Source organism: Malaclemys terrapin, chromosome 6 (assembly GCF_027887155.1).
Source record: "Malaclemys terrapin pileata isolate rMalTer1 chromosome 6, rMalTer1.hap1, whole genome shotgun sequence".
In the NCBI taxonomy this organism is placed as follows: Eukaryota; Metazoa; Chordata; order Testudines; family Emydidae; genus Malaclemys; species Malaclemys terrapin.
Window position 1 is genome coordinate 132,821,763 of NC_071510.1, and position 28,000 is coordinate 132,849,762.

The following is a 28,000-nucleotide window of genomic DNA, read 5'->3' on the forward strand; positions in this document are numbered from 1 at the left end:
CCTGTGCCCTGCCCGGTCCGTGTGGCCCTTTGCAGCCTGTGCGGCTGGTCCGGTCAGAGGCTGGACCGGAGCGGAGGCTGGAGCAGGGGCCGGGGGAGCGGGGCAGGGGCCGGGGCAGGAACCGGGGAGCGGAGCAGGGGCCGGGAGGGAGCCGGGGAGCGCGGCGGGGGGACGGGGCAGGGGCCGGGAGGGAGCCGGGGAGCGCGGCAGGCGCGGCCGGGGAGGCTGGTACCCAAGGAGTTAAGGGCTCGCCCCGCCCCGGCTCCGCCTCTCCGGTCCGCTCCGCTCTCAGGGCCGCGCTCGGAGCCGCAGAGAAGCGGAGACACGGAGCGGCGGAGCCGAGCCCGGCCGGGCCCCTGGCGAGCCCGAGCCCCGCTGCGCCCCGGTGCTGCCATCGCCGGCGCGCCCTGCTCCCGATCCCCCGCCCCGGCCGCTCCCCGCCCCATTCCGGCCATTGCCCCGGGCCTGCTGCACCCCCCGGCCCCACCCCAGGGCATGACCCCCCCATCCCCACCCCCTCCCCTGGGGCTGCCCCTGAGCCTGGTGCCAAGCTCCCCTGGAGCCCCCCTGGCCCTGGAGCCCCCCCGGCCCTGGGGCCCCTGAAGGCCCCTGCGCCCTGGCTGTGCCCGCACCCGGGCAGGACACTGGGCTCCCAGCTGGGGGTGAGGGGGCCTGTGTCTGGGCAGGGGGCCGAGCGGACATTATGTGAATGGCGCTGGGGGTGCTCAGCGCGCCCGACATGGCCTGGGAGAAGCTGAGCCGGCGGCCCGGGCTCTCCCTGCGGGTGGACCGGCTGGACGAGGGTGACGGGGAGCCTCCGGCCACCTGGCAGGGCTGTGGGCGCCTCCGGCCCTCCTCGTACCGGGCTCTGCGCAGCGCTGTCTCCACCCTGGCCCGCATCGACGACTTCTACTGCGAGAAGATCGGAGCCGGCTTCTTCTCCGAGGTCTTCAAGGTACGGGCATGGGCACCTGGGGACGGGCAGTGCGGGATGGGGATGGGTACCTGGAGACGGGCAGGGCAGGATGGGGACGGGTACCTGGGGACGGGCAGTGCGGGATGGGGACAGGTACCTGGGGACAGGCAGGGTGGGACGGGGACGGGCAGTGCGGGATGGGGACGAGTACCTGGGGACGGGCAGTGCGGGACGGGAATGGGCACCTGGGGATGGGCAAGACAGGCATGTGGGGACGGGCAGTACTCGATGGGGACAGGCACCTGGGGACGGGCAGGGCAGGACAGAGATGGGCACCTGAGGACAGGGTAGGGCAGGATGGACATGTGGGGATAGGCAGTGTGGGACGGGGACAGGCACGTGGGGATGGGCAGCGTGGGACGGGGACAGGCACCTGGGAACAGTCAGGGCAGGACAGGGACGGGCACGTGGGGATGGGCACTTGGGGACAGTCAGGGCAGGACAAGGACGGACAAGCGGGGATGGGCACCTGGGGACAGGCAGCACAAGATGGGCATGTGGGGACAGGCAGCATGGGATGGGGACAGGTACTTCAGGGACCGGACAGATGTGTGGGTTGGGTGCCTTGGAGGGGCAAGGTGGGACTGGGTGCCATGGCGATGGGCATGTGCATAGGGCTCTGTGGGGACTTGCGTTTCAAAGGGGCAGGTGCGTGGGGATGGGAGAGACCATGGGGATGGTGCCTTGGAGGGGTGGGAGACTGGGCAGTGTGGGGACCGCACACGGGGCGGGTACCATGGTTGCCCTGTGGCAGTTGCCTCTTCCTTGTCCTATGCCCCTGGCTCAAGGCCTCTGGCTGGGGATGGAGAGGGCCTGCTCAGCGACCTGTCAGAGCCGTTCCTCCAGTTCCTTTGGGCCATGGGTGCGTGGGCTGGGCTGCAGGCCAGGGCCTAGAAGATGGGAGGGTGGGTACCAATGGGCGCTGGCCGTCGGGGCTAGGTGCCCGGGGGCGCCGGCCATTGGGCTATTGTGGGGACACCCTACTGCCTCTCCCAGGGCCCTGACACAGCTTCCCCCAGGCTCCTGCTTGCCCCCGGTCTTTGGGCCTTGGCCCTGGCATTCGGCCAGGTGCGGAGCTCAGCAAGGCAGGTCAGCGTGGTCAGGGGAACCCTGAACCCTGCACCTCGTCTCCAGGATTGTGGCTTCCCCCTCCCCCACCCAAACTCGGGAGCACATGGACCCGGATCAGGCAGCTCCGCTGTGGGCAGCCCGTCCCCTCTGCGAACCCAGGGTAACCTCACCTCGGGGCTCTGGGACACGCCGGACACCTCACGCTCTTTGTAAAGCCGGTGCTGGGCCTCACCACAGGGCCTGGGCACGAAGAGGGGGCTTTGTTAGCTGGGGTGTCCCGTCCCCTTGGGTCTCAGGTGCTTCAGAACCCCTCCTTTGCTGAGCTCCTGAGTGTGCGCATGGGTGTGCGTGGGTGTCGGGACTCCCAGGGCAGAGGGGCAGTGTGTGTGTCTGCCCAGCCCCAGGGGCGGGGGCTGCAGTGGGCTGAGCTGTGGGGACCCCTGCCGTGGGCTCCCAGGGCACAGGGAGTGTGTGCGCGTGGGTGTTGGGACTCCCAGGGCAGAGGGCTGGCAGCTGGGGCCGGAGCACAGGATTGTGTGTCGCGGGCGGGGGGCGTGTAGGCTGTTTACAGGCTGGGAGCTGTAGGGACAGTGGGAAGCCACGGCAGGACAGGGAGCTCTGGGTGTGAGCGGAGCCTATGGGGCCAAGGGAGGCACAGGGGGTCCCTTGTAACGCTGTGGGGCAGGTCAGGGAAGAGCGACGTCTTTGCACCTCTGTATGGCAGCTGTGGGCCCGGGTGGCGTTGGGCAGAGCGGGATGGGGGTGCTGGGCCCATCCAGGACCTGGGTCCCACCCGCTGTTGAGCGCGGTGGTGGGGCCAGTTGCGTGCAGGGGGCTGGCTTTTCCATCTGCTTGCCTGGGGTACAGGGGAAGGCTGGTGAACAGGATGCCAGGGTGCCCTGACGTGACGCCGGCTCTGGTGATGGGTCTGCGCCGGGGCCTGCAGGGGTGTCTCACAGGGAGTCGGGCCCTGCCTCGTGGTTCCAGAGCCCATCGCGCCAGGGGCTGTGGGGCCGGGGTCGTGCCTGCCGCGGGGTTCGTGGGCTGCAGGCAGCCGGGTTGTGGCACCGGTTCGTTGCCAGCGAAGGTGTTTCTGGAGGAGGGAGCGGCGGGGTCCGGCCTGCGCTCTCAGCACAGCCTGTCTCACCGCCACAGGGCGCTGCTTGTTTTCACAGCGGCTGTTGTGGTGTGGGGAGGGGCCGCTGGGCGGGGGAGGCTCCTTCTCTGCCCCTCCCTCGGCAGAGGTGCATGCAAGTGCGAGCGTGCCCGGGCGCCCGGGCTGTTTGGGCAGCGTAAGGCACGAGGTCTTGGAGGCGTCCACAGGCCATGGGCGGGTAACACCCTCCACCCCCCCATGCCTGGCCCCATGCGGCTTCATCCCCGGGGTCCTTCTGGGGGGAGCAGAGCTGAGAGGGGCTCCCCAGGGTGCTTGTGGGTGCTGCCCAGCATGACAGCGCGAGCTCCACCCCCCATTGGCAGCACTCCTGGGGGGCGCAGGGTCAGCCTGGGTCCCATGGAGCTCGCTAGCTCCATGCCTGGAAGAGCTCCTTTGAGGTTCCCCCTGCCCCGGCCTCCTGCCGTGGCCTTGGCACTTGGGCCTGGTTTGCAGGGATCTGGGTCTGGCCTGCAACCCCCCCCACCCTCCTGCCGGGAGGTGCTGTCAGAGGTGGAAGCGCTGGGGCCCTGCCCCTCTCCTTGGGCCCAGCAGGAGGGCTGGCTGCCTTGGGAGCAGCTGTCTTGGTGACGCTGGCCGTCCCTGCGAGAGGCTGGCCCAGGCAGGCTGAGCGTGGCATTTATAACAGCCAGGCGGGCGGTTGGCCGCTCAGGGAATACGGCTCCATCTAATAACGACTCTCCTGCCAGCCAGCAGGATCCCCGTGCCCTGCACCCCCAGCCGGCCGGATCCCTGCACCCCCAGTCGGCGGGATCCCTGCACCCCCAGCTGGCGGGATCACCAAGCCCTGCGACCCCAGCCAGCAGGATTCCCGCCCTCTGTGCCCCCAGCTGGTGGGATCCAGGTGCCCTGCGCCCCCAGCCGACAGGATCCCTGCACCCCCAGCTGGCAGGATCCAGGCGCCCTGTGCCCCCTGCCGGTGGGATCCCTGCGCCCCCCAGCCGGCGGGATCCAGGCGCCCTGCGCCCCCTGCACCCCCATCTGCTCGGCCAGACCAGGTGCCTCTCCCACCTTGCTGGTGCTGCCCCCAGCTCGCGGGGGAGCCATTTGCATGGCTGAGTTTGTCCCCGCTAGTGATTTTCCCACACGGGGACATGGCGGGAGCGGGCACTGGAATGGGGTCAGGGTGGGTAGTGGCAGGGGAAGAGCGGAGTGGGGGTGGGGTGGCGGAGGAAGGGGAAAAGCGGCGTGTTGGGATGGGCAGCAGCGAGGGAAGGGCGCAGTTGGGGCGTGGGGGAAGGGCAGGGGGTTGGGGTGGGCATCGGCGGGGGAAGGGCACAGTTGGGGTTGGGGCGGCGGAGGAAGGGCAGGGGGTTACGGTAGGCAGCGGCGGGGGAACAGCAGGGGTTAGGTTGGCAGTGGCGGGGGAAGGGCATGGTTGGGGCGGCGGGGGAAGGGCAGGGGGTTAGGTTGGCAGCAGCGTGGGAAGGGCACAGTTGGGGTTGGGCGGCGGGGGAAGGGCGCTGTTTGCAGTGGCGGGGGAAGGGTGTGGTGGGGCAGTGGGGAACGGCAGGGGGTTAGGTTGGCAGCAGCGTGGGAAGGGCACAGTTGGGGTTGGGGTGGCGGGGGAAGGGCAGGGGGTTAGGGTGGGCAGCGGCGAGGGAAGGGCACAGTTGGGGCGTGGGGGAAGGGCAGGGGGTTGGGGAGGGCAGCAGTGGGAGAAAGGCACAGTTGGGGTTGGGGTGGCGGGGGAAGGGCAGGGGGTTAGGGTGGGCAGCAGCGGGGGAAGGGCACAGTTGGGATTGGGGCGGTGGGGGAAGGGCAGGGGGTTGGGGTGGGCAGCGGCGGAGGAAGGGCACAGTTGGGGTTGGGGCGGCGGGGGAAGGGCGCTGTTTGCAGTGGCGGGGGAAGGGTGTGGTGGGGCAGCGGGGAAGGGCAGGGGGTTAGGTTGGCAGTGGCGGGGGAAGGGTGTGGTTGGGGCGTGGGGGAAGGACAGGGGGTTAGGTTGGCAGCGGCGGGGGAAGGGCACAGTTGGGGTTGGGGCGGCGGGGGAAGGGCAGGGGGTTGGGGTGGGCATCAGCAGGGAAGGGCACAGTTGGGGTTGGGGCGGTGGGGGAAGGGCACAGTTGGGGTTAGCGTGGGCAGCGGTGGGGGAAGGGCAGGGGGTTATGGTGGGCAGTGGCGGGGGAACAGCAGGGGTTAAGTTGGCAGTGGCGGGGGAAGGGCACAGTTGGGGTTGGGGTGGCGGGGGAAGGGCGCTGTTTGCAGTGGCGGGGGAAGGGTGTGGTGGGGCAGCGGGGAAGGGCAGGGGGTTAGGGTGGGCAGCGGCGGGGGAAGGGCACAGTTGGGGCGTGGGGGAAGAGCAGGGGGTTAGGTTGGCAGCGGCGGGGGAAGGGCACAGTTGGGGTTGCGGTGGCGGGGGAAGGGCAGGGGGTTAGGGTGGGCATCAGCCGGGAAGGGCACAGTTGGGGTTGGGGCGGTGGGGGAAGGGCAGGGGGTTGGGGTTGGTATCGGCGGGGGAAGGGCACAGTTGGGGTTGGGGTGGCGGGGGAAGAGCACAGTTGGGGTTGGGGTGGCGGGGGAAGGGCAGGGGGTTAGGGTGGGCATCAGCGGGGGAAGGGCACAGTTGGGGTGGCAGGGGAAGGGCACAGTTGGGGTTGGGGTGGCGGGGGAAGGGCAGGGGGTTGGGGTTGGTATCGGTGGGGGAAGGGCACAGTTGGGGTTGGGGTGGCGGGGGAAGGGCAGGGGGTTAGGGTGGGCATCGGCGGGGGAAGGGCATGGGGTTGGGGTTGGTATCGGTGGGGGAAGGGCGCTGTTTGGGGCGGCGGGGGAAGGGCGGCCGGTCGCCGTTCATTGTGCGGTGGGGAGGCTGCTCCAGCCCCTGCCTTTGGTCGCGGGCCTGGGTGCGTGAGCCGCGTGCTCCCCCGTGGCCTGGCTGGGCCCTCTGCTGTGTGCGGGGGGGCACCTCTCCCTGCCAGAGCCCCCCAGGCACAGGCGTGTGTGGGCTGCATACCTGGGCCAGTCGAGGGATCCAGCCAGGGCCGGGCAGGTGTCAGTGGGATCCGGGGGCACTGTCCAGAGGGGACCTGCCATCCTGCTTAGCACAGCCCATTACCCCTGTGCTGAGCCCAGTCCCTGCTTTCACCAAAGCCCGCACCAGAAGGGCTCCGTGTGGATCGGCGGCACGAGCCGGAGAGTCCCTTGGCAGGCTGCCAGCGGGAACCACCTCCCTGGCACACATTTGGGTCTTGTTTCTAAGGTGCATTTCTTTGGCCTCCTTTCCAGCTCTTTGTCTCCCGCTCGTCGCTTTCACCAGGCCTGGAATAATTTTTGTCTCTTCTCTGCACCTCTCCAAGTTTTCAACATCTTTTTAATACTGTGGCCAGCAGAGCTGGAAGCGGGATCCAGCACTGGTCTCACCAGCGCTGTGTACAGAAGTAAACCCCCCCCTGCGCCTGCTCCCCTGTTTATACACACCACACCCCCCCCCCCCCCCGGTCACATTAGCCCTTTGCAGCACAGCATCACGCTGGGAGCGCTTGGTCGGTTACTTGCCCAGCGTGAGCCCCGGATCCTTTTCCGAGTCGCTGTTTGCATTTGGCTGTTTTGAATCCGGTGTTGTTTGAATGGGCCCAGCTTAGCGAGTGAGCCAGATCGCTCCGGGTGGCACCCTGTCCTCATTACTGGCTGCACCGCCCGTCTGCTGCTCTCCACAGATACCCCGAGATTGCTGATGACAAAAATCATCCCTGACGTTTTCCTCAGTAGCTCTCAAAGCGCTGCACAAAGGAGGCAGGATCAGTCTCCAGTTTTACAGGTGGAGAAACTGAGGCACAGGGCAGGGAAGCGACTTGTCCCAGGTCACCCAGCAGGCCAGGGGCCCAGCTCAGGATAGAACCCAGGTTTCCTGAGACCCAGCCCAACGCACTATTCCAGGCTTCTAGCCACTTGGCCAGGCCACCTCTGACAGTGACTCGTGTCAGGCGTAGAACCAATCCCACTGGAAACACCCTCATTCAGCGATTCCCCATCAGTGACCACTGCTTGAGATCCATCAGTTAGCCAGTCCTTAAGCTATTTAGCATGTGCCTCTCCGGTCCTCGGCAACAACAAACTCCCTCTCCCCTCACCTCGTTAAACCAGTAACCCCCGGGGAAACTGAGTCCCACCCCCTCCGCATGCAAACCATTGAAACCCACAGAAAACAAAAAAATCCCCCACTTGGTCACACTGGCCATTAGGGTCAGGAGCTCTGCCTGCTGGGACGTGTGGTTGTGCAGCCACAGATCCATGCTGCAGCTAACCGCTACCTGCCACGTTGCAGAACCCCATGGGCCGTGCTCCGGGACCCAGCGAGGGCCGGAGGGCACAGCGCAGCTGGGGGAGTTCCGGTCCCCAGAGCCTGGCCGTGCCCAGAGGAGGAGCTGAATGCCAGAGCCCAGAGAGGCTAACCTGGATCATGGCACGCGGCTGGTACCCATGGGGATGGGAGGGCACCGACGAGCTCCGGGCAGTGGTGAGCCGAGGCACAGAGATGTGTGAGCGAAGAAGGCTGGTGAGGGAGGGGCAGGCTGTGGGGGATCCCACTCTCAGACTCGGTCCTAGCAGGCGGGATCAGCCTGGGGTGTAGAGCCAGGCCCCCAGACCTGCCCCCTGCGCCTGGGAGCGCCTGCGAGTGTCCATGGCGAGTGGGCGGGTTCCCTGGAATCGCCGGCTGCTGGAGCAGGTCTCCTGGCGCCGCGCGGGCAGGACTGTCCCCGTCTTGCAGGAGGAGGGGCTGAGGCAGGGACAGGCCCAGGGCACAGTGCGGGAGGCAGAGCCTGGCCCCCAGGCTCATGCCTCAGCTGTCGAACCCTGCTGGGATGGCACCTTGCTGGGCTCTGTCGGGGGGGGGGGCAGGCTGTGGCCCGTGGGGCTGTGCCGTCTGCTTGCTCTCATTAACGTGCTCGTTAATCATTTCTAAGCTCAGCTCCCTGGTGCCCGGGCCGGGGTCCCGGGTGGCGTGGCGGGGGATGGATCTCGGAGCTAGCGTGTGCCAGGGGCCCGGTGCTGGGGTCTCAGTGCTGGATTAACGAGAGCAGGCGGCCAGTGCTGTGGGCAGGGCGTGGGGGGAGTCGCGGGGTGCCAGGCCAAGGGCACTGGGTGCCAGGCGGGTGTCACATAGGGAGGGGCAGAAGGGCCCGTCCAGCCCTGTGGGTGGTGGGTAGGAGCAGGCCGCCTGCCCGTCACCCAGAGCAGGGCCGCGTGTGGCTGCCCGGCTGAGCTCAGCTCTGGGGAATGTGCCGGGATTCCAGGGCACGGTGCCAGCGCACGGGGAGGCGAGGGCGGGTGGCGTGGCTTCTCTCTGCTCCCCCCGTGCTCTGGGCTGCAGGGGACCAGGCGGCCTGCCTACAAGGGCTCTGCCCGCGGCTCCCATCTTGCGGGGCTGCCCCTGCGGGAGGCTGTCCCATGGCTGAGGTGCATTAGACCCTGGTCGTGCCTGGCGGGGGCTGGCAGAACCTGCTGGGGAGTGAACACGCAGCTGGGGGAACTTTGTTTCTGCACATGGCCACACACCCCCATGGGGAAGTGGGGGAGGGAGCTGGAGTTGCAGGACCCACAGATGGCCCTGGGGTTTCCTGCCATGCTGGGGTGGGCCCTGGCGGGTGAGGTGCCCCCACGGTCCTGGGGAGCAGCGGCTCGGGGGCCCAGCAGGTGTTGGGCCCAGCTGGAGTTGTAACTGGGGTGGCGTGCCAGGCAAAGGAGGTGCAGGGAATGGGGGTCAGGCAGCCCCACTAGGGGCCCCCGGGGCACCCGAACCCTGGCTGTTCCCTGGAGCCGAGCCCAGGCCGGGGGTGCCGTGGCCGCGCCCCACGCTCCCGGCACAGCCGAGCAGGGCGCCAGCCGCCGACTGCAGCCGTGTGTGGGAGGCTGGCTGCACGTAGGCAGCCTTAACCCCTTCACCACTGGCCCGGGGCGCCCGCAGGCTGGGGGTAGGGGTCATGCTGGGGGCGCTGGGCAGGGAATGGTAGTGATGTGCTGATCCAGGCTCAGGCCTCCTGGGCGCGCGGGAGCTGCATGGAGAGGGGTTTCTGGGGGGCCGGGCTGGTTGCTGGGTGCCGGGGGGGGAGCAGGGATGCGGGGGAGCTGGTCTCCCCAGGGTAGGGCTCGGGCAGCCCCTCAGGCAGCCGGCTGGGAAGCAGCGCTCGACGTGGGGTGCTGTGTGGACGGGTGCGGGGGTCTCCTGTGTTGTAGTGGGGGAGGGGCAGGAGCTGCCTCCTCTCAGTGGGTTCACGGGGTGCCTGGGGGGGCCTTCTCCTGGGGGTTGCCATGGTGGAGGTTCCAGCAGAGGGAAGGGCCAGGGAACAATGCACTGTGGGGGGGGGGGGCGTCGTATAGGGGCCCAGCTGGTACCTCTCCATGCTGGGGGAGCTGTCGCGGTGGGTCTGCAGGGGGTCCAGCGGGCCCTACTCCCCTGGCCTGGGAGGGCTGGGCAGGGCACGGGGCCGTCTCTGTCCCGGGGGGAGTCGCTGTCCCATTTTAGTACCTTCTAGGCCCAAGGCAGTTTTATTTCCTAATTTCATCTGTTGGTTATACAGCAGCTAAGAGGAGGTGTTTAGCCACCGCCACAGATTTTATGTGGCTTTTAGGTTTTTTAGACCTATTTGTACCAAATTCATAGTAGTATTTGCCTGCTTGTGAATGAGACGATCCTGCAGCTGTGTCAAGAAACGTAACTTAGTTTTAATTACCTTTAGATTTACAGTATTTCTAATTTTTGCTTTAAATTTAACTTTTTTTACTATGGTGTTTACTACATTTTGTTTTGCTCGGCCATTGGAGTGTTAATGTGTTTTATTTAGGTCGTTACAATAGGAAGGGAGGAGGGGGAACAATTTAGACACATTTAACTGAGTTTAATTTATACTAATTTTTATATCTATTAATAGTGGATTTAACAAGACTTTTCCTGGATCACTTCGAGTTACAAAGAACTTTGGGTTTTTATTTTAATTGCGGTACCTTTTTTGAATGCAGAGTTTTCGGTTTATTTTTTGGTGCATGTGTTCGGGAACGCGAGGTTCAGTTCACTACGGGGTATTGGGCAGTACCCCACAATAACGGTTAGTGTCATCTCTGGTTTAACAGGCTTATTTTATTGATATGGTAATTGCGGGGAGCTGGAGCTTCAGGTGGTATTTTCATAGGGACCCTTTATTTTAACCCCTATTTCCCAGTGGTTTGGGATTTCTGTGGTGTTCCCCTTCCCAGGTGTACACATTGGTATTTTGTAAGGGTTTTAAGGTTTGGCTAGGGTTTTTATTACACCATTCCATGAGGGTTACCAGATCACCGGTGGGAATTTATGATTGGTTGGCAGGGAGCGAATTATTCCTTAAATATTGGCTTACAAGGAGGGCTGCGTTGGGGTGCGTGCTGCAGGGAGGCGGTTGGGGAGAGGGCCCAGGAGGCAGGGTGAAACTGCTCTCAGCAGGCTGGGGGTGCCTTGGCTCTGGGGTGCTGGGCTCGCCCAGCCCTCTGGCAGCGGAGTGGGGTGGGGGGTGCAGGCTCTGTCTGTCCCTTGCAGCCCCCTGTCCAATCAGTGGGAATCCAGGCGCTGCCTAGGCCACCGGGGCTGGCTCCTGGCCATCAGAGCATGGCAGCTGTGTCCTCCGCCCCCCGCTGTGCCCCCTCTTCCCCCCCCCCCCCCGCTGTGGGATCCTGTTACGGGGATCCAGTGACGTGGGAGGAGTGGGGGGGCAGGGACTGACACAGAGCTGGGATCTCCCCTGCCTGTTCCCCACCCCATGGGCTCCCAGGGTGCGGAGGGGGGTGTTTGGGAAGGTTTAGGGGGCAGGCCTGGGGGTGAGTGACCTTGGCAGGAGATGGGGCAGGCCTGGGCCAGCCCATGGGAGGAATTTGGGGCAGGGAGGGGTCTGTGCCCGGCTGGCTGACCCCTTGGAGATGGACCCACATGCCTGCTCTGTCCTGCTGCCCTGGGCTGGCTGGGCCCAGAGATATGCAGGGATCCCAGGGGTCCTGCCCCCAATGCAAAGGGAGTGTCTCATCTGCCCCCCGCCTTTTCAGACAGCTCCTCCTGGGGGGCCCTATCGCATGAAAGCCTCCACCCTCCCCCAGTCCTGCAGCGCTTGGGGGCCACATCCCCTCTCCCTGCCCCTGTACAAGGGGTTTAGTCTCCATCTCTCCTGGCCAGTTACCGTGGGAGGAGGCGTCTTAGAGGGAATGAGGCCGGGGGCTTCCCAGCCAGCAGAGCCGGAGGAGCTCACCCCTCCCCCATGGCAGGAGGCTGCCCGCTTGTCCCTGGGCCCTTCCCGATCCAGGTGGGATCCCACTCCCTGCCCCGGCTGCCGGGTTCCCCTGGGCATCGGGGCGCCTGGGCCCGTCTGCACTGCCCGCTCTCGCCTGCTGGCACCTCGGCTGGCTGCGCACTACGGGGGCCTTGCTGCTCCTGGTGGGGTGCAGGGGGGCTGGGACGTCCCCTGCCGGTGAGCAGGGCTCTCGCAGGCCTGGCACCTGGGCGTGCATCCCAGTCCCCAGCCCGATGGCGAGGGGCCTGCACACCCCCAGAGTGCAGTGTTGTGAACAGCGGGCCAGGGCGCGTGCCTGTGTGTGTATACGGATTTGTTCATGCGTGTGCATGCATGTGTATACGTGTTTGTGCGTGTGTGTGCGTATGGGTTTGTGTGTGTGTGTATACGTGTGTGTGTGTGTGTGCATATATGGGTTTGTGCGTGCGTGTGTATACAGGTTTGTGCGTGCGTGTGCGTGCAGCTCCCAGCACAACGGTGCCCGGTGCTGACTGGGCCTGGGAGCGCTGCCGCGCCCTGTGCTGGGGGATGGCAGCAGAATCTGCTCCTGCCTCTCGTGCCGATGGGCTTTAGCTGGCGCGTGTGTGCCAGGGCAGTTGTGCTTGTGCCTCTCTGCTGCGCCTGCCCGGCGCGGGTCGTCCCCTCCCTGCGGGGCAGCGCCGGTGGCCCCTCTGCCAGGAGTGATGGGGGGGACTGCGCCCGCTGCTTGATGGGAACCCAGCAGGCTGGTACTTCCAGCCCCGGCCTGACTGCCCAGACTCGGCAGGGTGCCAGGCTGTGCCCACGGGCTCCCTCCAGCTGCCGTGCCCTGGATGCTGGGAAGGGGGCCGCTGGGCCATAGCCCCGTCCCCGCCCTCTGTCACTCTCCTGTGTAAAGCGTCTGTGCCCGCAGCCCCAGGGGTCTTTCTGCCCCGCCACGTCCAGGCCTCTCCCGCGGCCAGGTCGGCGGGTCCAGAATCGTTAACGGACCCTGAGGGGATTAAACCACCTTCGCCAACAAATCAAGATCCCAGATAAGTACACGGAGCCGGACGTCCTAGTCCCTGTTGGTGCAACAGGCCCTGATCCCGGCCTTCAAACGAACACGGGAACGGCCCTACTGGGCCAGACCGACGAGCCAGGCTCCAAGACACACGCTGACTGTCGCCCAGTGTCTGAGCTGGAGGGGCCATGAAAAAGGCCTGGCCGAGGCTCCCCGCACCAATTGAGGAGCCCACAGCCAGTGGAGAACCCAGTCACTAGGGCAGTGACACCGGCCCCCCAGGACCCGGGGGGGGGGATTTCCCCTCTCTCCGCGGGGAAGCGGAGCTCAGACCCCAGCTAGAGAGCAAAGCACCGAGGTTTGAGGTGGGGGATGGGGGAATCTGGGCTCTCACCTGGGAACTGGCCAAGGGGATCAGGTGGCGAGAGACCCGGAGCCTGTGTCACGGAGTGTGTGGGGACACAAGGCCCGGCACCCCCGGCTTCCTGCGATTCACCATGACTCTCAGCCAGCCAGTAAAGCAGAAGGTTTATTTAGACGACAGGAATACAGTCCAAGACAGGTCTTGCAGGCACAGACAACAGGACCCCCCACCTCAGTTGGGTCCATCTTGGGGTCCCAGGGCACCACAGCCCCCTTGGGAGGTCAGAGCCCCGTCTGCCCCCCAGCCTTTCCACCAGCCAGCTCCTGAAACTGTGCCTTCAGCGACCCCTCCCTCAGCCTTTGTTCAGTTTCCCGGGCAAAGGTGTCACCTGGCCTCTAACCCTTTCCTGGGTTCTCATGTTACATGCTCAGGTATTGTCCGTCAGTCTCCCATCCCCCAATGCAGACCATCCTAGCCACACTCCCCTCCCTTCTCAGCCAACACTCCCCACTCAGCATTAAAAGACCACAGTAAGACCAGTCCCAGTTCGTCACAGCCTGAACATGGAGTCACTACAGTGTGGCTGGGCGCTGGGCTGACCAGACTGGACGATGCTCCAACCGTCAGTTCTCTGGGCTACCCTAAGGGCTCCCTGTGCTGTGTCCAGGTGATGGACAGACCCGACTGTTCTGGCAGCGCTGGGTGAGGGTCACTGCAGATGCTGGGTGAGGTGCATCAATCCCTGAGGAGTGGACAGGTCTCCACTGGGGTCTGTCTCAGTGGGACTCGCTAACCAGAGCTCACGGGGTGGAGCCGGGGAGCTGCAGGCCCAGAGGCTCAGTCTCAGGAGGTGGTGAGGCCACGTGGCTGACCCTGAGGAGTGAGATCTTTAAGGGATCTGACACACTGAAGGGTTTCTCCTAGAGACGGTTCCAGAGCTGGGAGTTTAGCACCGATCCTGTGGGTCCGGGATAGGTGGTGGCAGAAGTGGGATGCTGAATGCACCTGTAATATTTTGCAGTAAGTGGCATGCAACACTAGTAACAAGGCTAGTCAAAGGCACCAGCAAGAAAATGGCGTGTAACCACCTCCCGAAGAAGCACCTCGCGAACCTGTGCGATGGTTAAACATTGGGACGTTCGACGGGTGCCGCGGAGTGCACAGCTGGAGAAGGGTGATCGGTGCAAGGAGCAGGGTCCAGACGCACATGGGTTCCAAGAGGGTCTGAGAGCGATGGAGGCAGCAGCCGGCCATCCTCAAGCCCCGGTTCCCATCCAGCAGGGTTTGCTGGGATCCCATCGATAGATCTGAAGCGCTGGGAGCTGGAGCTGAAAGCGAAGGAGCTTCAGTTAGAGCAACAGAGACTAGCAGCCCATGGGAAGCAGCGGAAGCATGACCTGGAGATGGAGACGTGCAGGAGCAGCAGGGTACGTGGGGAAAGGCCCTGCAGATGCCAGTTCTGCAGGGAGCCTAGATCCCAAATTGTTGCCTCAGTTGAAAGGAAGAGGATATCGATTCCTACCTCGCTGCCTGTGGGAAGGCCTGTGATCTGACCCTGGTCGGCCCTGCGGGCCGGCTCCATGTCTCACCCCTTGCTTGGCCCCAGAGCTATCGAGGCGGGTAGGACGGAGTTGATACTAGGGACGATGAACAGTCTGAAAAGCTGCTGCTGAAGTTTGAACTCCCATCTGAGGCTCGTAGGAAAAGGTTTTGGGGTGTGTAAAAGCCCCGGGGTGTGACATTGTGCCTCAGTTTCCCCTATGTGCTGCACTGTTCCCCAGGGGGAGGAAAGGTCTGTGTGCTCCCAGGGCAGGCTGAGACACAGGTGCGAGTGTTACCGAGCTGTCTGTGCCTTAATCCCCACATCAGTGGGGCAGCTGAGAAGACACAGCAAATCCCCTAGCGATGAACGCCTTGGAAGGATATGGACTTCCCGCCTCTCCACAGGGCTCTGGGCGGCATTTTCCCAGCTGGGGGTGTGAGGTGAGGTGAAGTGTGGGCTGCGGAAAGCAGTCGAGGGACACCTGGGAGTCTGATAAGGAGATCAGATGGCCATGGAGGGGCTAACTCATCCGCTGTCCAGCCAAGGCACCCTGTAGCCCAGGCTCAGAGGGTGACAGATGCGACTGAGTGTTTGGAGGGAAGCAACCACCCAGCCAGCTCCTTGGGGGCACAGGGGGCGGCAGACGGGCTCCCACACGCCCTGTTGGACTCTCCTGGGCTCAGGCACATCTGACCCCCAGTGGGAGCGGAAGGGGGTGGTTAATGGGGAGACATTGTTGGGGTGGAGAGTCTGGGACAGTGAGACAACCTAGAGGGTGGCCAAGGTCAAAATTATACTTATACTTTGAGTTATATTTTGGCCTTCACAACATCCCCTGGCAAGGAGTTCCACGGGTTGACTGTGTGTTGTGTGAAGAAATACTTCCTGTTGTTTGTTTTAAACCTGCTGCCTATTTGTGATGAACTGGGACTGTTCTTGCTGTGGTGTGTGAATGCTGACAGGGGAGTGTGGCTGGGATGGTCTGCATCGGGGGATGGGAGTCTGCCCAAGGGCGTGTAACTTGAGAACCCAGGAAGGGGTTGGAGGCCAGGTGACACCTTGGCCCGGGAAACTGAACAAAGGCTGTGGGAGGGGTCGCTGAAGGCAGAGTGCTGGAAGTGGGCTAGAGAGGTGGCTGGGAGGCAGAGATGGCTCTGACCCCCCAAAGGGGGGTGGGCTGGGATGCCCTGGGACCCCAAGCTGGACCTAACTGAGGGGGGCCCTGTTGTCTGTGCCTGCAAGACCTGTCTTGGACTGTATTCCTGTCATCCAAATAAACCTTCTGCTTTACTGGCTGGCTGAGAGTCATGGTGAATCGCAGGAAGCCGGGGGTGCAGGGCCCTGAGTCCCCCAATACTCCGTGACACTATTAATTTCATTTGTTGATCCCTAGTTCTTGTGTTATGAGAAGGAGTAAATAACACTTTCTTATTCACTTTCTCCACACCACTCATGATTTTATAGACCTTTAGCATATCCCCCTTAGTCATCTCTTTTCCAAGCTGAAAAGTCCCAGTCTTATTAATCTCTCCTCATATGGAAGCCGTTCTTTACCCCTAATCCTTTTCTTGCCCTTTTCTGAACCTTTTCCAATTCCAATATATCTTTTTTGAGATGGGGCGACCACATCTGCACGCAGTATTCAAGGTGTGGGTGTACCATGGATTTACATAGAGGCAATATGATATTTTTCTCATTATCTCTCCCTTTCTTAATGATTCCCAACATTCTGTTCGCTTTTTTGACTGCCGCTGCACATTGAGTGGATGTTTTCCGAGAACTCTCCACAATGACTCCAAGATATTTCTAAAGTGGTAACAGCTAATTTAGACCCCATCATTTTATATGTAGAGTTGGGATTATGTTTCCGATGTGCATTACTTTGCATTTATCCACATTGAATTTCACCTGCCATTTTGTTGTGCAGTCGCACAGTTGAGTGAGATCCCTTTGTGACCTCACGGCATGGTGTGACTGTGGGGGGGGGAGGGGGGTGCACCCAGGGTCTGTGGTCCAGGGTCGTGCTGGGGGAAGAGACGTGATGAAGTGAAAATTTTCTTTAGTATTTTTATGAAGCTGATGCGTGCCTCAGTTTCCCTCTCTACGTTGTATTGTTACTTGGTGGGCACAAAGGGGTTAACGCTGCCCCTGGCCCAGCACAGGGGACACGGGGGGGGGGTCGCCTGCTGTCGGGGTGCAATGAATTGGGTCCTTACGGAACCGGCTGGAAGCGACCCAGACTAGGGCTCCGGAGAGACCACGCCGGCTGCGAGGCTCAGCAGTAGGGGCTCCGCGCGGGAGCTCTGGTGCACACAGAGCCCTGGGAGGGGCCAGGCCTGGTGCTCGGAGCTGGCGAGATCCCCTGGGGCCAGGCCTGGGTCCCTGTCTGGCCGCTCCCCTTGGGCCAGGGGGCTCCAGCGGAGCGTGGGCGAGTGGGCGCTAAGCAGGGAGCTGCGGCGGGGGCATCGCCCTAGGGGGTCACTGCCCTTAGCGCCCGGGCCCCTCGGTGGCACTGGTGCCAGGAGCTGGCTGGGAAGGCCGCACCGGTGAAACGCGAGCGCCCACGCCGAGGGGTGAATGATGCAGGGCCTGGGGGAGGGACAAATGGAGAGGCAGGCAAGACCATTGGGGGCCCATGGGAGACACCAGGACTTGGGACGCAGGGCGCCAGCCTGGGGGTGTGTGTGCTCTGACTGTAGCCTGAATCTGCCCCCTCCCCCCCAGCCGTGGGGAGGGTGCATCTCCCCTAGGCCCCGTGCACCATGAGCATGGCCACGGATGTCTGTCCTGCTCGGCGACGGTGGGGAAGGGGCGTCTAGTCTGGCTGGGCCCAGCGCCTCCCTGTGCCCCACCTGGGCCAGGCACAACAACTCCCAGTCCCCCCCAGCCGGGTCCTGTGCTGTGGGATGGGGAGGGAGGGGGCAAGCTGCGGAAGGAGGCAGGTTCACGGTGTAACTATCATTTCCTTGGCCCCATTCACCCAAAGTGCTGCACACCCAGTATGCGGGGCACTGGCATGCAGCCACCTCTGGGGCAGGCCTGGCAGCTCTCTAACAGCTCACAGCAACACCGCACAACTGCTCAGGACAGCAACCGTGTGCTACGAGGGGTCTGCCCCCCTCCTGCCCCTCCCTTGGGAACTGCCCAGGGCCTGTCTGCATCTGCCCCCAGCCAGTTCCCGGCCCTGCGGTACTGACTGGGGGAGGCAGACTCTGCCGAGAGCCCAGCAGAGCCCCTCGCGTGGGATGGGCCGGGCCGGGGCCTGGCACAGTCCAGCGACTCCGAGCAGCATTGACTAAAAAGGGCAGGCGCGGGGAGCTGACAGCAGCGCTGAGGAATGTCTGAGCCGCTGGGGCTCCCCGGGGGCAGGGGCTCTCCCGTCAGCTGGGGCCCCGGTGGCAGGCGGCTGGGGGGGGGGCTCTGCACTGCTCTCCGGAAATGGGGCAAGGCCCCTTGTTCTCCCCAGCACCCCCCCCCCAGAGCCCAGGGACCCCCCAGGGAATTGGAACCCCCGGGGCAGAGTCTGAGCCTGTGTGGCGGAGGGGCTCTGTGCGTGTGTGTGTGTGTGTGTGTGTGTGTGTGTGTGTGGCAGGGGGGGACTCCATGTGCATGTGTGTGTCAGCTGTGTTTGTGGGGCAGTGGGGGTCTGTGTGTGCATGTGTGATCTGTGTGTGTGTGGCGGTGGGGGTTCCGTGTGCATGTGTCAGCTGTGTGTGCATGCAGCAGGGTCTGTGTGCGAGAGACAGGGGTTCCGTGTGCATGGCGGTGGGGGCTCTGTGTGCGTGCATGTGCCAGCCATGTGTGCATGTGGTGGGTTCCGTGTGTGTGCATGGGGCGAGGTCTCTGTGCGAGAGATGGGGGTTCTGTGTGCATGCGTGTGCCAGCCATGTGTGCGTGCGGCGGGGTCTGTGTGTGAGAGACGGGGGCCCCGTGTGTGTGTGTGTGTTTGCCAGCCGTGTGTGCGCGCGGCGAGGTCTGTGTGCGAGAGATGGTGGCTCCGTGTGCATGTGTGTGCCAGCCGTGTGTGTGTGCGGCAGGATCCGTGTGTGTTCGTGTGCCAGCCGTGTGTGTGCACGGCGGGGTCTGTGTGCGAGAGATGGCGGCTCCGTGTGCATGCGTGTGCCAGCCGTGTGTGTGTGTGTGCGGTGGGATCCGTGTGTGTTCGTGTGCCAACCGTGTGTGCATGTGGCGGGATCCATGTGTGTTCGTGTGCCAGCCATGTGTGCGTGCAGCGGGGTCTGTGTGTGAGAGATGGCGGCTCCATTTGCATGCGTGTGCCAGCCGTGTGTGTGTGCGGCGGGATCCATGTGTGTTTGTGTGCCAGCTGTGTGTGTGTGCGGCGGGATCCGTGTGTGTTCGTGTGCCAGCCATTTGTGTGTGCAGCGGGATCTGTGTGTGTTTGTGTGCCAGCCGTGTGTGTGCACGGCGGGGTCTGTGTGTGTTTGTGTGCCAGCCGTGTGTGTGTGCGGCGGGATCCATGTGTGTTCGTGTGCCAACCGTGTGTGCGTGCAGCGGGGTCTGTGTGCGAGAGACGGGGGCTCCGTGTGTGCGGGGAGGACGGACCCCGGCAGCCACCTCCCCTCTGGCATTCCCTGGAGCAGCCCCAGTAATGTGGATCACGTGGTGGCCTCCGCTCGGAGCAGGCTAAATATACCGCACTGCTGCAGCTGGCAGGGCTGGGCGCCGAGTCCCTGCACCCTGCTGCCTGCTGCTCCCCCAGGCAGGGCTCCCGGCTCCGCCGGGGCCTGGTGCCGAGCCTGCCGGCTCGGGGCCGACGCTGTGCTTTGGGACAGTGGTTCTGGTCAGTGGCCGAGTGCTGAGCTCCCGGCTCCTTCCCTAGCCCCCGGGGGCCTTGCCGGGCTCCAGGGGCCGTTCACCCTCTGCTCAGGGGCCTTGTTAATACAACGGCGCTGACGTGCCCAGAGCCGGCCATCCGCAGTGTGCCTGCAGCCCTTCCTCTCCTCTTCACATGGGGAAACTGAGGCCCCTGGCAGGGTGGGACCCAGCAGGTCCATCTCAGCACTCGGGGTCCTGGCTCTCAGTCTTGTGCTCTGCCCGCTAGGCCATGCCGGGTCCCTCCCTTACGATCATAGAATCTCAGGGGTGGAAGGGACCTCAGGAGGTATCTAGTCCAATCCCCTGCTCAAAGCAGGACCAATCCCCAACTAAATCATCCCAGCCAGGGCTTTGTCAAGCCGGGCCTTAAAAACCTCTAAGGAAGGTGTGACGAACTGGGACTGTTCTTAATGTGGTCTTTGAATGCTGAGTGGGGAGTTGGCCGGGGAAGGTTGCAGGGGAGTGTGGCTAGGACGGTCTGCATTGGGGGATGGGAGACTGGCCGAGGGAAGATACCTGAGTATGTAACATGAGAACCCAGGAGGGGGCTGGGGCCAGGTGACACCTTTGCCCGGGAAACTGGACAAAGGCTGGGGGAGGAGCCGGGGGGGAGGGTGAGAGACGCTGGAGGGAGTTGAGGTTGGTCAGGAGCTGGGTGGTAATGGAGGGAGCCCAGACGGGGCTCTGACCCCCCAATGGGGCTGTGGGGCCCTGGGACCCCCAGATGGACCTAACTGAGGGGGATCCTGTTGTCTGTGCCTGCAAGACCTGTCTTGGACTGTGTTCCTGTCGTCTAAATAAACCTTCTGCTTTACTGGCTGGCTGAGAGTCATGGTGAATCGCAGGAATCCGGGGGTGCAGGGCCTTGTGTCCCCCCACACTCCGTGACAGAAGGAGATTCCACTACCTCCCTAGGGAACCCATTCCAGTGCTTCACCACCCTCCTAGTGACATAGTGTTTCCTAATATCCAACCTGGACCTCCCCCACTGCAACGTGAGCCCATTGCTCCTTGTTCTCTGCTCCCCAGGTGCGGCACCGCCAGTCCGGCCAGATCATGGTGCTGAAGATGAACAAGCTGATGAGTAACCGGGGGAACATGCTGCGGGAGGTGCAGCTCATGAACCGCCTCTCGCACCCCAACATCCTCCGGTGAGACGCCCCTGTCACCGGGCGGCCCCTGTCCTCCGCGGAGGGGGGCAGCCGGCTTCTGCGACCCCTGCTCCCAGCTGAGCGGGGCCCCTCCTGGCCCAGCCCAGCCCGGCCCAGCTCTGCCCGTGTGCCTCTGCCCAGGGCGTGGGGAAGCCGGCTCCGGCTGGGGGGTGAGCTCCCTCTCCCGGATTGGCATGTGCTGGACAGAGGGTGCCGGTCCCTTCTCCGCCTGGATTCTCTCTCTTCTCCGCGGGGGGATCTGGCCCATCCAGGGGTCAGGTCCCCGGTGCTGCTGGTCTAACCCACTCCCCTCTGTGTCTCAGGTTCATGGGAGTCTGTGTGCACCAGGGGCAGCTGCACGCACTCACGGAGGTAAGAGGGGTCGCCCAGGGGTGCTGCGCTGGGGCCCATGCAGCTGTGCCTGCCCTGGCAGGGGCACATGGGCTGGGGCTGGTGGGCACTGGGCTGGCAGGGAGGCAGGCAGGGCAAGGCAGGACTGGGGAGGGGAGGGGATGGGCCCCATGGAGGAGACAGGCAGGGCAGGGGGGATGGGCTCCATGGGGGAGGCGGTGGAGAGGCAGGCAAGGCAAAAGGATGGGGGACGGGCCCCATGGGGGAGGCGGTGAGGGGGCAGACAGGGCAGGAGGGTGAGGGGACAGGTCCCATGAGGGAGGCAGACAGGGCAGGAGGATGGGGGAGGCAGTGGGGAGGCGGACAGGGCAGGAGGAGGATGGGGGGGACGGGCCCCATGGGGGAGGCGGTGGGGAGGCAGGCAGGGCAGGGCAGGGCAAGGCGGGGGACCGGCCCCATGGGGGTGTGGGGAGCTGACAGCACGCTGCCCATCCCCTCTCCCCGGCAGTACATCAACGGCGGGAACCTGGAGCAGCTGCTGGACAGCCCAGTGCCGCTCTCCTGGGCCGTGCGCGTCCGGCTGGCCCTGGACATCGCCCGCGGCCTGCGCTACCTGCACTCCAAGGGCATCTTCCACCGCGACCTCACCTCCAAGGTGGGCAGTGCCCCTCCCCTGCGCTCCCCGGCCCCCCGGAGCGCTCGCTCGCCCACGGCGCAGGGTCTCGGGGGAGCCAGCCCCACCATTGCCCGGCCCGTGCATGCCGCAGGGCCCTGGGACGAGCCGGGGCTGGCAAGGTGCTGAACCCGAGCCTCGCTCTGCCGTCTGGGGGCTGCCCTGACGGGACGGCGTGAAGGGCTCGTTGTCACGGGCTCCCAGACCCCTACGGTCCCTGGGGGGACCCCCCAGTGCGACAGCCCTTCTCGGGGGTCCGCTCCCTCTCGGGGTCAGGCCCTTCCACCTCCTGGAGCCGCTCCTCTCTGAGCCTTAGAACGTCTGTCTCAGCCATGGGCCCCCTCAGGGAGTCCCCTCGCTCTGGACCCCCGGGGCCTCCACCCCGAGGGAATAATGCCCCCCCTCCGTTCTCTAGCCCGGAGCGACTCTCAGCCAGCGTAACACAGGAGGGTTTACTGAGCGTCTGAACCCAGCACAGGAAACTCTCCAGGCCTCAGGCCTGGCCTCCCTCAGCCCAGTATATCTAGGTCTGTCCAGCTCCGGCGCTTTCCCCTCCCAGCCCAGAGACACCCCGCCCCCACTCCAGCTGGGCATCCAATATCACTGGTCCCCAAGTCTCGCCTCTGTCCTTTGTCTCTGTCCCAGGTAAACAGGGTGGCCTAGGCCTCCTCTCCCCTCTCCTGTCCTCTGGCCCCTCTGGCTGGAACCGGCTGGTCAGGTCACTGGGGTCCTCTCCCCGCAGCCCGTTGTCCTCCCACTGGCCAGAACCGGCTGACGGCCAAGCTGGGCTGGGCCTCTTAGTCACCCGGTCACCAGTTGTTAGGGTTCCCCATCTCCAGGCCGTTGTCCGGGGGTCCTGGCTGTCAGGCGAGGTCACACCTGGTCCCCTCTGCAACAGCAAACCCTCTCCCACACAGGGAAACTGAGGCACGCACACACTATTCATGTAAAACACTACAAAAATCCCCAACTTCGTCACATGTGGAGAGGGCCTGGCTGGATCCCCTGTGCTCCCTCAGACGCTCGCTGCCCTCCCCCGGGACAGCAGGGTGGGAATGCCCCTGCCCGTGGCCCTCTTGATTGCCTGTGGGGGGCAGTGCGCCATGGGGCAGGTGCCAGGCGGGGCGGGCGGCGTGATGTCTCCTCTCCTCTGGCTCGCAGAACTGCCTGGTGAAGAGCGAGGACAACGGCTACACGGCCGTGGTGGGCGACTTCGGCCTGGCGGAGAAGATTCCCACCTACAGGTGAGTGGGGAGCTGCCCCCACCCCAGAGTGGGGCACGTCACCCAACAGGCCTAGGCAGAGGGGCCAGCCGTTCCCTCTGGACCCTTCCCACACCCAACGCAGGGCAGCACCCACCCCCTCCTGGAGATCAGAGCCAGCGGGGGAGGGAGATCGGGGGTAGTTGGGTGAGCTGTGGGTTGCCCCTGTCTGGAGGGGGGATGGGGAGGGCTTGGGGAAGGGCTTTGGAGGGGTGTGAGCTGCCCCTGGCTTGGGGCAGGGACCCATGGGATTGGGGGTTGCCCTGGCTGGGGGAGGAGATGGGGGGGAGCTGAGGGTTGCCCCAGCTGCGGGAGGAGACCCACGGGAGCTGGGGTTGCCCGGCTGGGCAAGGTGCCAGGCTAACCCTGTGGCTCTGCCCCCCAGCGAGGACGCTCAGAAGGAGCCGCTGGCCGTGGTGGGCTCGCCGTACTGGATGGCCCCGGAGGTGCTGCGTGGGGAGCTGTACAACGAGAAGGTAACTCGCTGCCTGCGCCTGGGGCCGTCCCCTCGCTGCGCTGGGCGCCGGGCACCGGGCACCGGGGGCTGATTGCCTTTGCCACGCCTGGGCGTGGCCATTTCCGGGGCAGTGCCAGCCTGGCAGCCGGCAGGGCCCCAGTGGAGCGGGGGGATGTGTGTGTGATGGTGGGTCCTGGGGGTCGGCGGGGGGAGGTGCTGGGAGGCAGCGGGGTGGGGTGTGTGAAGGGGCTGGCAGGGTGTGTGGGAGGAGATGGGCGGCAGCAGGCGGGGGCTGAGGGAGTCGGTGGGGGGGGCAGGGGGTCATGGGAGGTGCTGGGGGGCAGCAGGGCGTGGGGGGATGAGGGGGCCGTCAAGGTGAGTGGGGGGGGAGGGGGCCGTCAAGGTGCGGTGGGGGGCATGGGAGGTGCTGAGGGGCATCAGGGCGGGGGGGTGTGTGTGTGAGGGGGCCGTGTAGTCAGACACTGTCCTTCCAGCGTTTCCTGGAGAGCATCCTGAACCTGTCACTCCCCCGACCAGAGCTCTCCCCCCCTCTCCCCCCCCGCTTGGAGAGACTGGGCCTGGGGTAGTTGGGAGCCCCCCCGCCCCCCCAGCCAGCGCCCCACCCCGCTCCCACATGCCCCCTGCTGGGAGAGGCCGGGGTTGCAGAAGCTGTGATGTGCCGCGCTGTCCGGCTGGACCGTGGGCCTGGCGGGAGCCGTGGGGATATCCTGGCTCGTGGGTGCCCGGTGGAAGGGCCGTCGGGTTCCCCTCAGTGCCGCTGCTAAACCCTCCCGCTCCCGCTCCTCTCCGCAGGCCGACGTCTTTGCCTACGGCATCATCCTGTGCGAGAGCATCGCGCGGGTCCCCGCCGATCCGGACTACCTGCCCCGCACCGAGGTAACGCTCGGCTGGGCCGACGAGGGCCTGTCCTCAGGGTTAGGTGTGGGGCAGGGGCGAGCCAGAGCGTGGCGGGGTGCACGTGGCGGGGGTACAGAGGCCTGTGAAACCCCCCTCATCCCCCCCCCCAGCCAGAGACACGGGGCCCTGTTCCCCGGCTCCAGGGACGACTCCTGTGTGGGGCAGGACTTTGGGGCACTTCCTGCCCCCAGTGGTCGGCGACACCTGTGGCTGGGATCCCCCTGGGGCGCGGTCTGGGGGATCCCCCTGGGGCGCGGTCTGGTGCAGGAGCTCAATGCAGAGGGGCGCTGGGGCTCCGGGGAGGGGGGCAAGACGCCTGGCCTGGGCCCCGTGATTCAGGCTCGGTCGCTGACCTCCCGTCGTTTCCCCAAGCAGGATTTTGGGCTGGACGTCGCCGCTTTCTGCAACATGGTGGGGGACGACTGCCCTGCGGCCTTCCTCCAGCTGGCCTTCCACTGCTGCAGGGTACGTGTCCCCCTCTTCCCTTCCCTGTCCCTGGGCTGGGTCCCTGGCCTGCCCCCCACACCGCACACCAAGACACGGGCAGGGCCTTCCTCCAGCTGGCCTTCCACTGCTGCAGGGTACGTGTCCCCCTCTTCCCTTCCCTGCCCCCGGGCAGGTCCCTGCCCCGCCCCCCACACCGCATACCCCGGGTGATTGCCTCAAACAGGGACCCTCATCTGAAATTCTGATTCCTGGGGCCTAGGCCCTGCCCCCCGCCAGCCTGTCCCCGAATGGGGGGTCCTGGCACCACAGAGCCACCAGGATCCGGCCTGTTCTCCCCTCCCTCACCCCCAGCAACCGAGCTCCCCCTGCTCCGGGGGGACGCTGCCCCGGCACCCGCCCAGCAACCCCTCCCAAGTCCCGGGGGTAGGGGCCCCGGTGAAGCCGGGCAGGCGGGTGAGAGTTGGTGACGAGGCGACTCCCCCACCCAGATGGAGCCGACGGCCCGACCCGCCTTCGTGGAGATCACGCAGCGCCTGCAGGGCATCCTGGAGCACCAGCTGGGAGTGGGGGGCACCGGCGCCGACCGGCAGAGCGATGGGGAGAATGTGCCCTTGCCCGGGACCCCGGCCACGCTGAACGGTACCGTGACTGCCCCTCCCCCGGGCCTGTCCGTCCTGCTGTGCCCCCCCGACCCACCCACTTGGCACTGGGCTGGGCTCTGCAGGTGTTGAAGGGACCCATAGGGCATGTGCTGCCCCCATGTGGCCAGAGCTGGGCGCTGCGGCCGCTGAGGCTGTCCCCTGGACGCTTGCTGGTCAGCGCTGCAGCAAAGGGGTCCGCGGGCAGCCTGCTGGCTGTTCCCCCGGCGGGAGGGGTACGTGACCCGTCTCTCACCCCACTGAACTAATGGGGAGGCCCCACAGCCCTGGGGTGGGATCAGGCGGAAATGGCAGCCCCACTCTGCGGGGCGCGAGGGGGGGTGATGGGGCTGGCGGGACAGAGGCCTGCTGTGATAGGGCAGCAGGGTGCCCAGGGGGTTCTCCCGCCCGGTGCCCAGAGCCCCTGGCCACGGGCAGGAGGGGCCGGAGGCCATGGGCCCGGCCCAGCCTGGGGGGCTGCTAACCCGCTGTCTGTGTTGTGCCAGGCGAGGCAGCGAGCGAGCCCGCGCTCCCTGAGCAGCCACCGCCGCGTGATCTGAGCTGGCCGCACCTCCAGCCCGACCTCCGCCTCGCCCGCAGCCGCTCGGACATGTTCCCGCCCAGGTCCCCGGCCCTGCTGCCGCCCCAGGAGCCCGCCGCGGGTGCCCGCCCCAAGGAGCAGCTGCCGCGCCTCAACCCCTTCTCCCAGCGCGAGGACCTGAAGGGCGGGAAGATCAAGCTCTTCGACACGCCCAGCAAGTCGGTCATCTCGCTGACCTTCGCCCTGCCGCCGCCCACCCCCTACCAGCTGGGCACGCCCATCACGCCCGAACCCGTGGTGGAGGCGCAGTGCGACTTCTCCGCCCCCCTGGTGCTGACACGCAAGTGCCGCTCGCTGCCCGCGTCCCCCGAGCCGGCCCGCCACGGGAACCTGGTGCTGGGGGGGGAGCCGGCCCACGCCTGCTGCCAGGAGGGCCCCCAGCCTCACAGCCCCTTCCCCACTTGGAGCTGGGGGGCGGCGGGGGAGGTGGCAGGGCGCTCGCCCCTCCCCAGCCCTCCCGCGGTGGAGCAGATGGACTGCAGCCCCGACAGCCCCGAGCCGGAGCCGGCGCCTGCCCCGCCGCTCACCAACAGCACCTTCATCAGCACGTCGGCGTCGGGCGCCCAGCCCTGGCCGCCGGGGCCCCCCAACGGCCTGCCCCTCAACAACAACAGCGTGGTGGTGAGCGCCCCGCCCGGCTGGGGCCACGGCCTGGAGCGCGGCTCCTCGGAGCTCAGCATCCCCCGCACGGGGGCCGTGGAGCGGACGGAGCACTCGAGCGCGCTGCCCCGGCACGCCTCCAGCGCCGGGCGGGAGCAGGACGAGGTGCTGGCCTGCCCCGGCTGCTGCTTGGGCCCTTTCAGCTTCAGCTTCGCCTCCGTCTGCCATCGGCCCGCGCCCAGCCCGCCCCGCTACCAGCCCCTCACCTGCGAGGCCAAGAGCCTCCTCTGCCAGGACAAGCGCCCGCCCGAGCCCAGCCTGAAGCTGCCCGAGGCGCAGTCCTAGTGCTGGGCAGACGGGACGATGGACACGGCCCCTGCGCGGCTCCGGCTCTCCCCACGGCCTGCGCTGGGCAGGGCCAGGAGCCCCGAAATCCCCACACCTCGCCCGTGCCGGGACCCGGTTCTGCCCTGGTGACCTGGCTGCCCCTAGGGCCGCTCGCCATGCTGGTGAGACCATCACCCATTGCCCAGGCCACGCACAACCTGGGCTCAGGTCCTGGCTGGCCCAGTGTGACCGGGGGGGCTCGTGTAGGGAGCTCCAGGCTGGGCACGGACCCAGCGGCGAGGTGGGGCCGGCTCTGAGCGGGGCTGGCTCCCTGCAGTGGCACCAGGGGCGGGCGAGTCGCGCTGGGCTGACGTGCAATAACATGGCTGCCTCATGCGCACGGCCGCGTCGGGGCCGGCACTTCCCCTAGGAGGGGGAACGGTGCTGGTTCATGCCCCACCGTGGGGATGGGGCTGGGTGGAGGGGCTCTGCACCCCACTCAATGCTGGGGGCTCTGGTGACCAGCCACTGAGGTGCGGCCCTGATGGACCAGTGGGGCGCGGTGCCACCTGGGAGTCTCTGGGAAGGCACGCGGGGGCAGATGGGCTGGGCTGGCCCTCCATCCCGCCCTCCCTGTCTGCGGCTGTGGGGAGAGGAGCGGGGCTGACCCCCGAGCAGGCGCAGTCAGGGGGTCACTCCGGGGCCTGGGGCTCCTCCCTGGCCGCCTGTCCCTGCGCATCCGCTCCCCGGCCCCCGCGCTCAGAGGCGATGGGAGCACAAGCCGGGGGGGGGGGGCATTGTGCATGGGGGGGCTCCCCTCTGTCCATCACACACGGGTAAGGGGCCGGGTAACGGGTGAGCCGGGCGCTGAGCCGGGGTGACAGCGTGAAACCCTCCCCCATGGAACCCGCCTGTCCGTGGTGGGGGGCACGGAGCAGACTGGATGCCAGTCACTGGCAAGTGGGGATAAATACACCCCCCCACACACACATCATCACTTCCTGGTTCAGGCCCTGCCCCCTCCGTGGGGGCTGTGAAGTGGCCAGTGGGGCGGGTCTTTGCAATATGGTGGCTGGGGCGTGCCCCCCCCGAGCTGTGTCCCCAAGCTGCCCAGCCCCTGCCCGGGCCCCGGGGGCAGCACCCAGGCTCCCCCCCCAACGTATACGATGCACTGGTGAATGCAAACTCTTGTTTTTTATTATGATTAATAATTGCTAGTAATATATGCGCTTATTTAAGGTGTTCCAATAAAAGTGACGTTCCCAGCTTCCCGTGTGTGTGCCGCACGATGGGAGGGGCGGGGGGGAGGCTGAGCTGGCTGGTTGCTGGACAGGGACACAGCCGGGCCTGGGAGCGCGAGTCAGGAGAGCCCACCTCATG

The 28,000-nt window shown here is 65.7% G+C and overlaps 1 protein-coding gene across 1 annotated transcript; it reads left to right on the plus strand.

Annotated features, from left to right (window-relative positions):
* The first annotated feature begins 282 nt into the window (after positions 1-282).
* Positions 283-26,725, plus strand: TESK1 (testis associated actin remodelling kinase 1). Its single transcript, XM_054032894.1, has 10 exons — positions 283-955; positions 20,225-20,346; positions 20,670-20,718; positions 21,206-21,352; positions 22,532-22,614; positions 23,018-23,108; positions 23,903-23,986; positions 24,383-24,472; positions 24,943-25,093; positions 25,599-26,725. Exons 1-10 carry the CDS (start codon positions 710-712, stop codon positions 26,636-26,638), a joined length of 2,103 nt encoding a protein of 700 aa, XP_053888869.1. The 5' UTR covers positions 283-709; the 3' UTR covers positions 26,639-26,725.
* Positions 26,726-28,000: the final 1,275 nt, after the last annotated feature.